We start from the raw sequence: 13,283 nt of genomic DNA, 5'->3' as shown, positions 1-13,283 counted from the left end.
TTACAATGGCTGTGCCTATTGTGACATCAGCATCATTTACAATTCCTGTGCCTATTGTGACATCATCGTCATTTATAATACCTGTGTCGTTTGTGATTATTGTAACATCATCGTCATGTACAATGCCAGTGCCTATTGTGACACCACCGTCATTTGCAATGCCTGTGCCTGTTACGAATTCATCGTAATTTATAATACCTGTGACTACTGTGACATCATCTTCATTTACAATGCCTGTGGCTATTGTGACATCACCGTCATTTACAATGCTCTGTGTCATCTGTGCCTATTGTGACATCATTATCATTTAAAATGCCTTGTCGTCTGGGCTTATTTTGACATCGTCGTCATTTACAATAACTGTGTCGCCTCTCCCTATTGTGACATCATCGTCATATACAATGCCTCTGTCATCTGAGCGTTTTGTTACATATTCATCATTTACAATTCCTGTGCCGCCTGTGCCTATTGTGACATCATCGTCATTTACAATGCCTGCGCCTATTGTGCTGTCATCATTATTTACAATTCCCGTGCCAATTGTAACATCATCGTCATATAAAATGCCAGTGTCACCAGTGCCTTTTGTGACATCATCGTCATTTACATTAACTGGCTCCTGTCCCTATTGTGACATCATCGTCATTTCAATGCCTGTGCTGCCTCTGCCTATTGTGACATCATCGTCATTTACAATCCCTGTACCTATTATGACATCATCATCATTTACAAAGACTGCTCCTATATTGTCATCATCGTGATTTAGAATGTGTGTCGTCTGTGCCTATTTTTAAATAATTTTCATTTACAATGCCTGTGTCGTCTGTGCCTATAATGACATCATCGTCATTTACAATGCCTGCACCTTTTTTGATATCATATTCATTTATAATGCCTATGCCGTCTTTGCCTATTGTGAGATGATCATCATTTACAATGCCTGTGTGCTCTTTGCCTATTTTGATATCATCGTCATTTACAATGCCTTTGTCTTCTGTGCCTATTTTGACATCATCGTCATTTACAATGCCTGTGCCTATTGTGACATCATCGTAATTTACAATGCCTGTCCTCTTGTGAAATAATCGTCATTTACAATGCATGTGTCGTCTGTGGCTATCGTGACATCATCGTCATATACAATGCCTGTGCCTATTGTGACATCATCATCATTTATAATGCCTGTGCCTATGGTTACATCAACGTCATTTACTATGCCTGTGCCTATTTTGACATCATCGTCATTTACAATGCCTGTGTCCTCCGTGCCTGGTTTGACATCATCGTCTTCTACAATGCCTGTGGCTATTGTGACACCATCGTCTTTTACAATGCCTGTGTTTTCTTTGCCTATTTTGACATCGTAGTCATTTACAATGCCTGTGCTTATTGTGACTTCATAGACATGTAAAATGCCTATGCCTATTGTGATATTGTCGTGATTTACACTGCCTGTGCCTTTTGTGACATCATCGTCATTTACAATGCCTATACCTATTGTGACATCATCCTCATTTAAAATGGCTGTGTCTTCTGTGGCTATTTTGACATCATTTTCATTTACAATGCCTTTGCCGTCTGTGCATATTATGACATAATCATCATTTACAATGTCAGTGTCATCATTTACAGTGCCTGTGCCTATTGTGACACCATCGTCATTTACAATGCCTGTGCTTTTTGCGATAACATCATCATTTAGGATACCTGTGTCATCAGTGTCTTTTCTACATCATCATCATTTACAATGCCTGTGTCTTCTGTGTCTATTATCATATCATCTTCATTTACAATGCCTGTTCTTCTGTACCCGTTGTGACATCATCGTCATGTACAATGCCTGTGCCATCTCTGCCCATTGTGACAGCATCGTCATTTACAATGATGCCTGTGCCAAATGTGACAATATCGTCATTTACAATGCCTGTGTCTTCTGAGCCCATTTTGACTTCATCTTCATGTACACTGCCTGTTTCGTCTGTGCCTATTGTGATATCATAGTGATTTACCATGTGCCTACTCTGACATCTTCGTCATTTACAATGCCTGTGCCTATTGTGACATCATTGTCATTTACAATGCCTGTGCCTATTGTGACATCATCGTCATTTAAAATGTTTGTGCCTAATGTGACATCGTCCTTATTTACAATACCTGTAGCTTTTTCGACTTATTTTCATTTACAATTCCTGTATCTATTGTGACATCATCATCATTAAAAATCCCTCTGCCTATTGTGACATCATCATTATTTACAATGCCTATGCCTCTTTTGTAATCATAGTCATTTACAAAGTCTGTGCCTATTGTGACATCATCGTCATTTACAATGCCTTTGCTTATTGTGACATCACTGTCTTTTCCAAGACCTGTTCTTATTGTGACATCATCATCATTTACAAAGCCTGTGTCCTATTGAGTCATCATCTACATTTGCAATACCTGTGCCTATTGCGACATCATCGTAGTTTACATTGCTTGTGCCTATTGTGACATCATCATCATACACAATGTCTTTTCTTGTTGTTATATCATCATCATTTAAAATGGCTGTGTCGTCTGTGCCCATTGTGACATCATAGTCATGTAAAATGCCGATACCTATTGTGACATCATCATCATTTACAATGCCTTTGCTTATTGTGACATCATCGTCATTTACAAAGACTGTGTTCTTTTGAGTCATCATCTACATTTACAATACTTGTGCCTATTGTGACATCATCGTCATATACAATGCCTGTCCTTATTGTGACGTCATCTACATTTATAATGCCTGTGCCTATTGTGACATAATCGTCAGTTACAATGCCTGTGCCTATAGTGGCATCGTCATTTCCAATGCCTGTGCCTGTTGTGACACCATCGTCATTTACAAAGCCTGTGCCTATTGCAAAATGATCAATATTTACAATTCCTGTGCCTATTGTGACATCATCGTCATATACAATGACTGTCTCGCCTATACCTTTTGTGACATCATCGTCCTTTACAATGCCTATGTCATTTCTCCCTATTGTGACATCATAGTCATGTACAATCCCTTTTCTTCCTGTGAAATCAACGTCATTCACAATTCCTGTGTCAACTGTGCCTATTTTGACATCACCGTCATTTACATTGACTATGCCTATTGTGACATCAATTCATATACAGTGCCTGTGCCTATTGTTACATCATCGTCATTTACAATGCCTGTACCTATTGTGACATCATCATCATTTACAAAGCCTGTTCCTAGTGTGACATGATCGTCATTTAAAATGCATGTGCCTATTGTGAAATCATCGTAATTTAAAAAGCCGGTGCCTATTGTGACATCACCATCATTTACAATGCCTGTGCCTATTGTGACATCATCGTCGTTTACAATGCCAGTTCCTCTTGTGAAATCATCATCATTCACAATGTCTGTGTCGTCTGTGCCTATTGTGACATCACCATCATTTACAATGCCTGTGCCTATTGTGACATCAACTCATTTACAGTGCCTGTGCCTATTGTGACATGATCGTCTCTTAAAATGCATGTGCCTATTGTGAAAACTTTGTTATTTACAAAGCCGTTGCCTATTGAGATATCATCGTCATTTACAATGCCTGTGTCTTCTTTGCCTATTGTGACATCATCTTCATTTACAATACCTGTTTCGTTTGTGCCTATTGTGACATCATCTTCATTTAGAATGCCTCTGTCATCTGTGCCTCGTGACATCAACATCATTTAAAATGCCCTTGCCTATTGTGAAATCATCGTCATATACAACGCCAGTGATATCTGTGCCTCTTTTGAAATCATCGTCTTTTATAATGCATGTGCCTATGGTGACATCATCTTCATTTACAATGCCTGTGCCTATGGTGACATCATCATAATTTACAATGCCTGTTCCTACTGTGACATCATCGTCATTTCCAATGCCTGTCTCTATTGTCTCAACATCTCGATCTACAATGCCTTTTCCTATTGTGACATCATAGTCATTTACAATGACTCTGTCATATGTGCCTATTTTGACCTCATCGTCATTTACAATGCCTGTGCTTTCTGTGCCTACTGTGACATCATCGTCATTTAAATTGTCTGTGCCCTCTCTGCCTATTGCGACATAATCTTCATTTACAATGCCTGGGACTATTGTGACACCGTCGTCATTTAAAATGCCTGTTCCTTTTGTGACATCATCGTCATTTACAAAGCCTATGCCTATTGTGACATGATCGTATTTTACAATGCCTGTGCCTGTTGTGACATCATCATTTACAAAACCTGTGCTTATTGTGAAATCCTCATCATTTACAATGCATGTGCCTATTGTGACATCATCGTCATTTACAATGACTGTCTCGCCTGTGCCTACTGTGACACCATCGTTATTTAAAATTCCTCTACATATTGTGATAGAATTGTCATTAACAATGCCTGTGTCCTCTGTGCCTATTGTGACAACACCGTCATTTACTATGCCTGTGCCTATTGTGACATCCTCGTCATTTACAATACCTGTGGCTATTGTGACATCATCGTCATTTACAAAACCTGTATCGTCTGTGCCTATTGTGACATCATCGTCATTTACAATGCCTATGACGTCTTTTCCTATTGTGACAGGAAATTTACAAAGTGACAGGTTTTACAATGCCTGTTCCTATTGTGACATCATCGTCCTTTACAATGCTTGTGCTTATTGTGACATCTTTGTCATTTACAATGCCTGTTTCCATTTTGACATCATCATCATTTACAATGCCTATGCCTCTTGTGTCATCATAGTCATTTACAAAGTCTGTGCCTATTGTGACATCATCGTCATTTACAATGCCTGAGTTGTCTGTGCCTATTGTGACATCATCGTCATTTACAATGCTTTTGCCTATCGTGACATCATCATCATTTACAATGCCTGTGCTTACTGTTACATCATCATCATTTACAATTCCTCTGTCTATTGTGACATCATCGTCATTTACAATGCCTGTGCTTACTGTTACATCATTGTCATTTACAATTCCTCTGTCTATTGTGACATCATCGTCATTTACAATGCCTGTGGCTATTGTGACATCATCATCATTTTAAATGGCGGTGCCAATTGTTACATCATTGTCATTTAGAAATACTGTGCCTATTGTGTCATCATCATGATTTAGAATGCGTGTCGTTTGTTGCCATTGTGAAATCATTTTCGTTTACAATGCCTGTGTCGTCTGTGCCTATTCTGACATTATTGATATTTACAATGCCTGTGCCTATTGTGACATCATCGTCATTTACAATGCCTGCCATATGTGCCTATTTTGACATTATCATCATTTACAATGCCTGTGTCGTCTGTGCCTATTGTGACATCATCGTCATTTACAATGTCAGTGCCTGTTGTGACATCATCCTCATTTTCAATGCCTGTGCCTATTGTGACATCATCGTCTTTTACAATGCCAGTGTCTTCTGTCCCTATTGTGACATCATTGACATTTACAATGCCTTTGCCTATACCGACATCATCGTCATTTAAAATGCCTGTGCCTATTGTGGTATCATAGACATTTACAATGCCTTTGCCAATAGTGACATCATCAATATTTACAATGCCTGTGCCTATTGTGACGTCCTCATCATTTACAATGCCTGTGCCTATTGTGACATCATCGTCACTTACAATCCTTGTTACTATCATGACATCACTGTCATTTACAATGCCTGTGCCGTCTGTGCCTAATGTGACCTCATCCTCCTTTACAACGTCTGTTCCCGTAGTGACATCATCGTCATTTACAATGCCTGTCTCTATTGTGAATTCATCTTTATTTACAATAACTTTGACGTCTGTGCCTATTCTGACACAATCGTCAACTAAAATGGCTCTTTTCTGTGCCTATTATTATATCATCGTCTTTTACAAAGTCTGTGCCTATTGCGACATCATCGTGATCTACAATGTCTGTGCCTATTTTAACATCATCATCATTTATGATGCCTGTGCCTATTTTAACATCATCGTCATTTATAATGCCAGTGTCTTCTGTCCCTATTGTGACATCATTGACATTTACAATGCCTTTGCGTATACTGACATCGTCATTTAAAATGCCTGTGCCTATTGTGATATCATAGACATTTACAATGCCTTTGCCAATACTGACATCATCAACATTTACAATGCCAGTGCCTGTTGTGACATCATCGTCGTGTATAATGCCTTTGCCTATTGTGACATCATCGACAGTTACAACGCCTGTGCCTATTGTGAAATCATCGTCAGTTACAAAGCCCGTGTCGCCTCTCCGTATTTTGACATCATCGTCATTTACAATGCCATTGTCATTTGTGCCTATTTTGACATCATTTTAATGTAATTTTCCTGTCTCTTCTATGGCTATTGTGACATCATCGTCATTAACAATGCCTGTACCTATTGTGTCATCATCGTAATTTACAATGCCTGTGTAGTCTGTTCCGATTGTGCCATCATCGTCATTTACAATGCCTGTGCCCTCTGTGACAATTGTCTCATCTTCGTCTTTTACAACGCCTGTGGCTATTGCGATATCTTCATCATTTACAATGCCTGTGTTGTCTATGCCTATTGTGATATCATTGTCATTTACAATGCCTGTGTCGTCTGTGCCTATTGTGACATCATCGTCATTTACAATGCCTGTGCCTAGTGTGACATCATCGTCATATACAATGCCTATGCCTATTGTGAAGTCATCGTCATTTACAATGCCTATTTGTATTGTGAAGTCATCGTCATTTACAATGGCTGTGCCTTTTGTGACATCATCGTCATTTACAATGCCTGTACCTATTGTGACATCATCGTCACTTAAAATTCCTGTGACTATCGTGACATCACCGTTATTTACAATGCCTATGCCGTCTGTGCCTGATGATGACCTCATCTTCCTTTACAATGCCTCTTCCCGTAGTGACATCATAATCATTTACAGTGCATGTGATGTCTGTGCGTATTCTGACATTATTGTCTTTTTCAATACTCTGCTGTCTGTGCGTATTGTGACATCATCGTCACTTACAATGCTTTGTTGCCTGTGCCTATATTGATATCATCATCATTTACAATATCTGTCTCTTCTGAGTCTATTGTGACATCATAGTCATTTACAATGCCTGTGCCTGTTGTTACATCATCTTCTTTTACAAATCTTGTGTCGTTTGTACATCTTGTGACATCATCTACATTTACAATGCCTGTGCCTATTTTGACATCATCCTCATTTACAATGCCTGTGGGTATTGTGACATCATCGTCATTTAACATACCTGTGCATATTGTGACATCGTCGCCAGTTACAATGCCTGTGCCTGTTGGGACATCATCATCATTTACAAAGCCTGAGCCTATTAAGACATCATCGTCATTTAAAATGCCTGTTCCTATTCTGACATCATCGTAATTTACTATGTCTATGCCTACTGTGAGACAATCATCTTTTACAATGCCTGTGTCATCTGTCCTTTTTGTGACTTCACTGTCATTTAGAATGCCTGTTTCATCTGTGCCTTTTGTGACATCATCGTCATTTACAAATCTTGTGTCGTCTATGCCTATTGTGACATCATTGTCATTTCTAATGCCTCTGGCTATTGTGTCATCATCTATATTTACAATGCCTGTGCCTATTGTGACATCATCTTCATTTAGAATGCCTGTGCCTATATTGACACCATCGTCATATACAATGCCTGTGCCTATTTTGACGTCATTGTCATTTACAATGCCTGTGCCTATTGTGATATCACCGTCATTTACAATACCATTGTCTTCTGTGCCTATTTTAGTATCATCGTCATTTCCAATGCCTGTGCATTCAGTGCCTATTGTGACGTAATTTTCATTTACAATGTCTGTGTCGTCTGTGCCTATTGTGACATCACCATCATTTACAATGCCTGTGCCTATTGTGACATCAACTCATTTACAGTGCCTGTGCCTATTGTGACATGATCGTCTCTTAAAATGCATGTGCCTATTGTGAAAACTTTGTTATTTACAAAGCCGTTGCCTATTGAGATATCATCGTCATTTACAATGCCTGTGTCTTCTTTGCCTATTGTGACATCATCTTCATTTACAATACCTGTTTCGTTTGTGCCTATTGTGACATCATCTTCATTTAGAATGCCTCTGTCATCTGTGCCTCGTGACATCAACATCATTTAAAATGCCCTTGCCTATTGTGAAATCATCGTCATATACAACGCCAGTGATATCTGTGCCTCTTTTGAAATCATCGTCTTTTATAATGCATGTGCCTATGGTGACATCATCTTCATTTACAATGCCTGTGCCTATGGTGACATCATCATAATTTACAATGCCTGTTCCTACTGTGACATCATCGTCATTTCCAATGCCTGTCTCTATTGTCTCAACATCTCGATCTACAATGCCTTTTCCTATTGTGACATCATAGTCATTTACAATGACTCTGTCATATGTGCCTATTTTGACCTCATCGTCATTTACAATGCCTGTGCTTTCTGTGCCTACTGTGACATCATCGTCATTTAAATTGTCTGTGCCCTCTCTGCCTATTGCGACATAATCTTCATTTACAATGCCTGGGACTATTGTGACACCGTCGTCATTTAAAATGCCTGTTCCTTTTGTGACATCATCGTCATTTACAAAGCCTATGCCTATTGTGACATGATCGTATTTTACAATGCCTGTGCCTGTTGTGACATCATCATTTACAAAACCTGTGCTTATTGTGAAATCCTCATCATTTACAATGCATGTGCCTATTGTGACATCATCGTCATTTACAATGACTGTCTCGCCTGTGCCTACTGTGACACCATCGTTATTTAAAATTCCTCTACATATTGTGATAGAATTGTCATTAACAATGCCTGTGTCCTCTGTGCCTATTGTGACAACACCGTCATTTACTATGCCTGTGCCTATTGTGACATCCTCGTCATTTACAATACCTGTGGCTATTGTGACATCATCGTCATTTACAAAACCTGTATCGTCTGTGCCTATTGTGACATCATCGTCATTTACAATGCCTATGACGTCTTTTCCTATTGTGACAGGAAATTTACAAAGTGACAGGTTTTACAATGCCTGTTCCTATTGTGACATCATCGTCCTTTACAATGCTTGTGCTTATTGTGACATCTTTGTCATTTACAATGCCTGTTTCCATTTTGACATCATCATCATTTACAATGCCTATGCCTCTTGTGTCATCATAGTCATTTACAAAGTCTGTGCCTATTGTGACATCATCGTCATTTACAATGCCTGAGTTGTCTGTGCCTATTGTGACATCATCGTCATTTACAATGCTTTTGCCTATCGTGACATCATCATCATTTACAATGCCTGTGCTTACTGTTACATCATCATCATTTACAATTCCTCTGTCTATTGTGACATCATCGTCATTTACAATGCCTGTGCTTACTGTTACATCATTGTCATTTACAATTCCTCTGTCTATTGTGACATCATCGTCATTTACAATGCCTGTGGCTATTGTGACATCATCATCATTTTAAATGGCGGTGCCAATTGTTACATCATTGTCATTTAGAAATACTGTGCCTATTGTGTCATCATCATGATTTAGAATGCGTGTCGTTTGTTGCCATTGTGAAATCATTTTCGTTTACAATGCCTGTGTCGTCTGTGCCTATTCTGACATTATTGATATTTACAATGCCTGTGCCTATTGTGACATCATCGTCATTTACAATGCCTGCCATATGTGCCTATTTTGACATTATCATCATTTACAATGCCTGTGTCGTCTGTGCCTATTGTGACATCATCGTCATTTACAATGTCAGTGCCTGTTGTGACATCATCCTCATTTTCAATGCCTGTGCCTATTGTGACATCATCGTCTTTTACAATGCCAGTGTCTTCTGTCCCTATTGTGACATCATTGACATTTACAATGCCTTTGCCTATACCGACATCATCGTCATTTAAAATGCCTGTGCCTATTGTGGTATCATAGACATTTACAATGCCTTTGCCAATAGTGACATCATCAATATTTACAATGCCTGTGCCTATTGTGACGTCCTCACCATTTACAATGCCTGTGCCTATTGTGACATCATCGTCACTTACAATCCTTGTTACTATCATGACATCACTGTCATTTACAATGCCTGTGCCGTCTGTGCCTAATGTGACCTCATCCTCCTTTACAACGTCTGTTCCCGTAGTGACATCATCGTCATTTACAATGCCTGTCTCTATTGTGAATTCATCTTTATTTACAATAACTTTGACGTCTGTGCCTATTCTGACACAATCGTCAACTAAAATGGCTCTTTTCTGTGCCTATTATTATATCATCGTCTTTTACAAAGTCTGTGCCTATTGCGACATCATCGTGATCTACAATGTCTGTGCCTATTTTAACATCATCATCATTTATGATGCCTGTGCCTATTTTAACATCATCGTCATTTATAATGCCAGTGTCTTCTGTCCCTATTGTGACATCATTGACATTTACAATGCCTTTGCGTATACTGACATCGTCATTTAAAATGCCTGTGCCTATTGTGATATCATAGACATTTACAATGCCTTTGCCAATACTGACATCATCAACATTTACAATGCCAGTGCCTGTTGTGACATCATCGTCGTGTATAATGCCTTTGCCTATTGTGACATCATCGACAGTTACAACGCCTGTGCCTATTGTGAAATCATCGTCAGTTACAAAGCCCGTGTCGCCTCTCCGTATTTTGACATCATCGTCATTTACAATGCCATTGTCATTTGTGCCTATTTTGACATCATTTTAATGTAATTTTCCTGTCTCTTCTATGGCTATTGTGACATCATCGTCATTAACAATGCCTGTACCTATTGTGTCATCATCGTAATTTACAATGCCTGTGTAGTCTGTTCCGATTGTGCCATCATCGTCATTTACAATGCCTGTGCCCTCTGTGACAATTGTCTCATCTTCGTCTTTTACAACGCCTGTGGCTATTGCGATATCTTCATCATTTACAATGCCTGTGTTGTCTATGCCTATTGTGATATCATTGTCATTTACAATGCCTGTGTCGTCTGTGCCTATTGTGACATCATCGTCATTTACAATGCCTGTGCCTAGTGTGACATCATCGTCATATACAATGCCTATGCCTATTGTGATATCATCATCATTTACAATGTCTGTGCCTTTTGCGACATCATCGTCATTTACGATGCCTGTTCTTATTGTGAAGTCATCGTCATTTACAATGCCTATTTGTATTGTGAAGTCATCGTCATTTACAATGGCTGTGCCTTTTGTGACATCATCGTCATTTACAATGCCTGTACCTATTGTGACATCATCGTCACTTAAAATTCCTGTGACTATCGTGACATCACCGTTATTTACAATGCCTATGCCGTCTGTGCCTGATGATGACCTCATCTTCCTTTACAATGCCTCTTCCCGTAGTGACATCATAATCATTTACAGTGCATGTGATGTCTGTGCGTATTCTGACATTATTGTCTTTTTCAATACTCTGCTGTCTGTGCGTATTGTGACATCATCGTCACTTACAATGCTTTGTTGCCTGTGCCTATATTGATATCATCATCATTTACAATATCTGTCTCTTCTGAGTCTATTGTGACATCATAGTCATTTACAATGCCTGTGCCTGTTGTTACATCATCTTCTTTTACAAATCTTGTGTCGTTTGTACATCTTGTGACATCATCTACATTTACAATGCCTGTGCCTATTTTGACATCATCCTCATTTACAATGCCTGTGGGTATTGTGACATCATCGTCATTTAACATACCTGTGCATATTGTGACATCGTCGCCAGTTACAATGCCTGTGCCTGTTGGGACATCATCATCATTTACAAAGCCGGAGCCTATTAAGACATCATCGTCATTTAAAATGCCTGTTCCTATTCTGACATCATCGTAATTTACTATGTCTATGCCTACTGTGAGACAATCATCTTTTACAATGCCTGTGTCATCTGTCCTTTTTGTGACTTCACTGTCATTTAGAATGCCTGTTTCATCTGTGCCTTTTGTGACATCATCGTCATTTACAAATCTTGTGTCGTCTATGCCTATTGTGACATCATTGTCATTTCTAATGCCTCTGGCTATTGTGTCATCATCTATATTTACAATGCCTGTGCCTATTGTGACATCATCTTCATTTAGAATGCCTGTGCCTATATTGACACCATCGTCATATACAATGCCTGTGCCTATTTTGACGTCATTGTCATTTACAATGCCTGTGCCTATTGTGATATCACCGTCATTTACAATACCATTGTCTTCTGTGCCTATTTTAGTATCATCGTCATTTCCAATGCCTGTGCATTCAGTGCCTATTGTGACGTAATTTTCATTTACAATGTCTGTATCTCCTGTGCCTATTGTGACATCATCCTCATTTACAATGCCTGTTCATATTCTGACATCATCTTCATTTAAAATGGCTACGCCTACTGTTACATCATTGTCATTTACGATGCCTGTCCATATTTTGATATCATCGTCATTTACAAACATGTGTCATCTGCGCCTATCGTAACGTCATCAGCATTTGCAATGCCACTGCCTGTTGTGACATCATCGTCATTTACAACGCCTGCGTCGTAGGTGGCAATTGTGACATCATCATCATTTTTAATGCCTGTGCCTACTGTGTAATCATCTACAGTTACAACGCCTGTGCCTATTGTTACATCATCATTATTTACAATGCCTCTGCCTATTCTGTCATCATCTACATTTACAATGCCAGTGTCGTCTTTGCCTATGCTGACATCATCCTCATTTCCAATGCCGGTGCCTATTTTGTCATCATCTACATTTACAATGCCAGTGCCTATTGTCACATCATCGTCAAATACAATGCCTGTGCCTATTGTGACATCATCGTCATTTACAATGCCTGTGCCTATTGTGACAACACTGTAATTTACAGTACCTGTGTCGCCTGTGCATATTTGGACATCATCATTATTTACTATGCCTGTGACGTCTGTGCTTATTGTGACATCATCATCATTTGCAATTCCAGTTCCTATTGTGACATTATCGTCATTTACAATACCTGTGCCTATTGTGACATCATCATCATTTACAATGCCTGTGCCAATTGTGCCAACACCTATATTTTCAATTCCTTTACCTATTGTGACATCATTGTTATTCACAATGCCTGTGTCTATTTGTGACATCATCATCATTTAAAATGCCTGTGTGGTCTGTGGCTATTGTGACATCATCG

General features: G+C 39.0%; 1 protein-coding gene across 1 annotated transcript; it reads right to left on the bottom strand.

Annotated features, from left to right (window-relative positions):
- Positions 1-307: 307 nt before the first annotated feature.
- Positions 308-13,233, bottom strand: LOC138733936 (perilipin-4-like). The gene is made up of 12 exons (XM_069881456.1): positions 13,107-13,233; positions 12,558-12,989; positions 11,821-12,213; positions 10,078-10,293; positions 8,317-8,667; positions 7,041-7,251; positions 5,593-5,837; positions 3,856-4,206; positions 2,969-3,130; positions 1,811-1,984; positions 1,199-1,422; positions 308-625 (listed from the first exon to the last, which is right to left on the bottom strand). The coding sequence occupies exons 1-12, from the start codon at positions 13,231-13,233 to the stop codon at positions 308-310; spliced, it is 3,204 nt and encodes a 1,067-aa protein (XP_069737557.1).
- Between the last annotated feature and the right edge of the window lie 50 nt (positions 13,234-13,283).

This window comes from Phaenicophaeus curvirostris, unplaced genomic scaffold (genome assembly GCF_032191515.1).
Source record: "Phaenicophaeus curvirostris isolate KB17595 unplaced genomic scaffold, BPBGC_Pcur_1.0 scaffold_48, whole genome shotgun sequence".
NCBI classification, from domain to species: domain Eukaryota; kingdom Metazoa; phylum Chordata; class Aves; order Cuculiformes; family Cuculidae; genus Phaenicophaeus; species Phaenicophaeus curvirostris.
The sequence above is the reverse complement of the archived record's forward strand: the minus strand, read 5'-3'. Positions and strand labels throughout refer to the sequence as shown.

Bases quoted from the DNA above. Each gene is read 5' to 3' on its own strand.
- LOC138733936 (XM_069881456.1), bottom strand. From the start codon at position 13,233: ATGTCACAAATAGACACAGGCATTGTGAATAACAATGATGTCACAATA. The intron at 10,294-11,820 runs GTATGTTAAATG...GTGTCAGAATAG, and splicing joins CGATGTCACAATATGCACAG to GCACAGACGTCAAAGTTATT. The intron at 1,985-2,968 runs GTATAGGCGAGA...ATATCACAATAG, and splicing joins GGACGATGATGTCACAAAAG to GCACAGACGAAACAGGCAGT.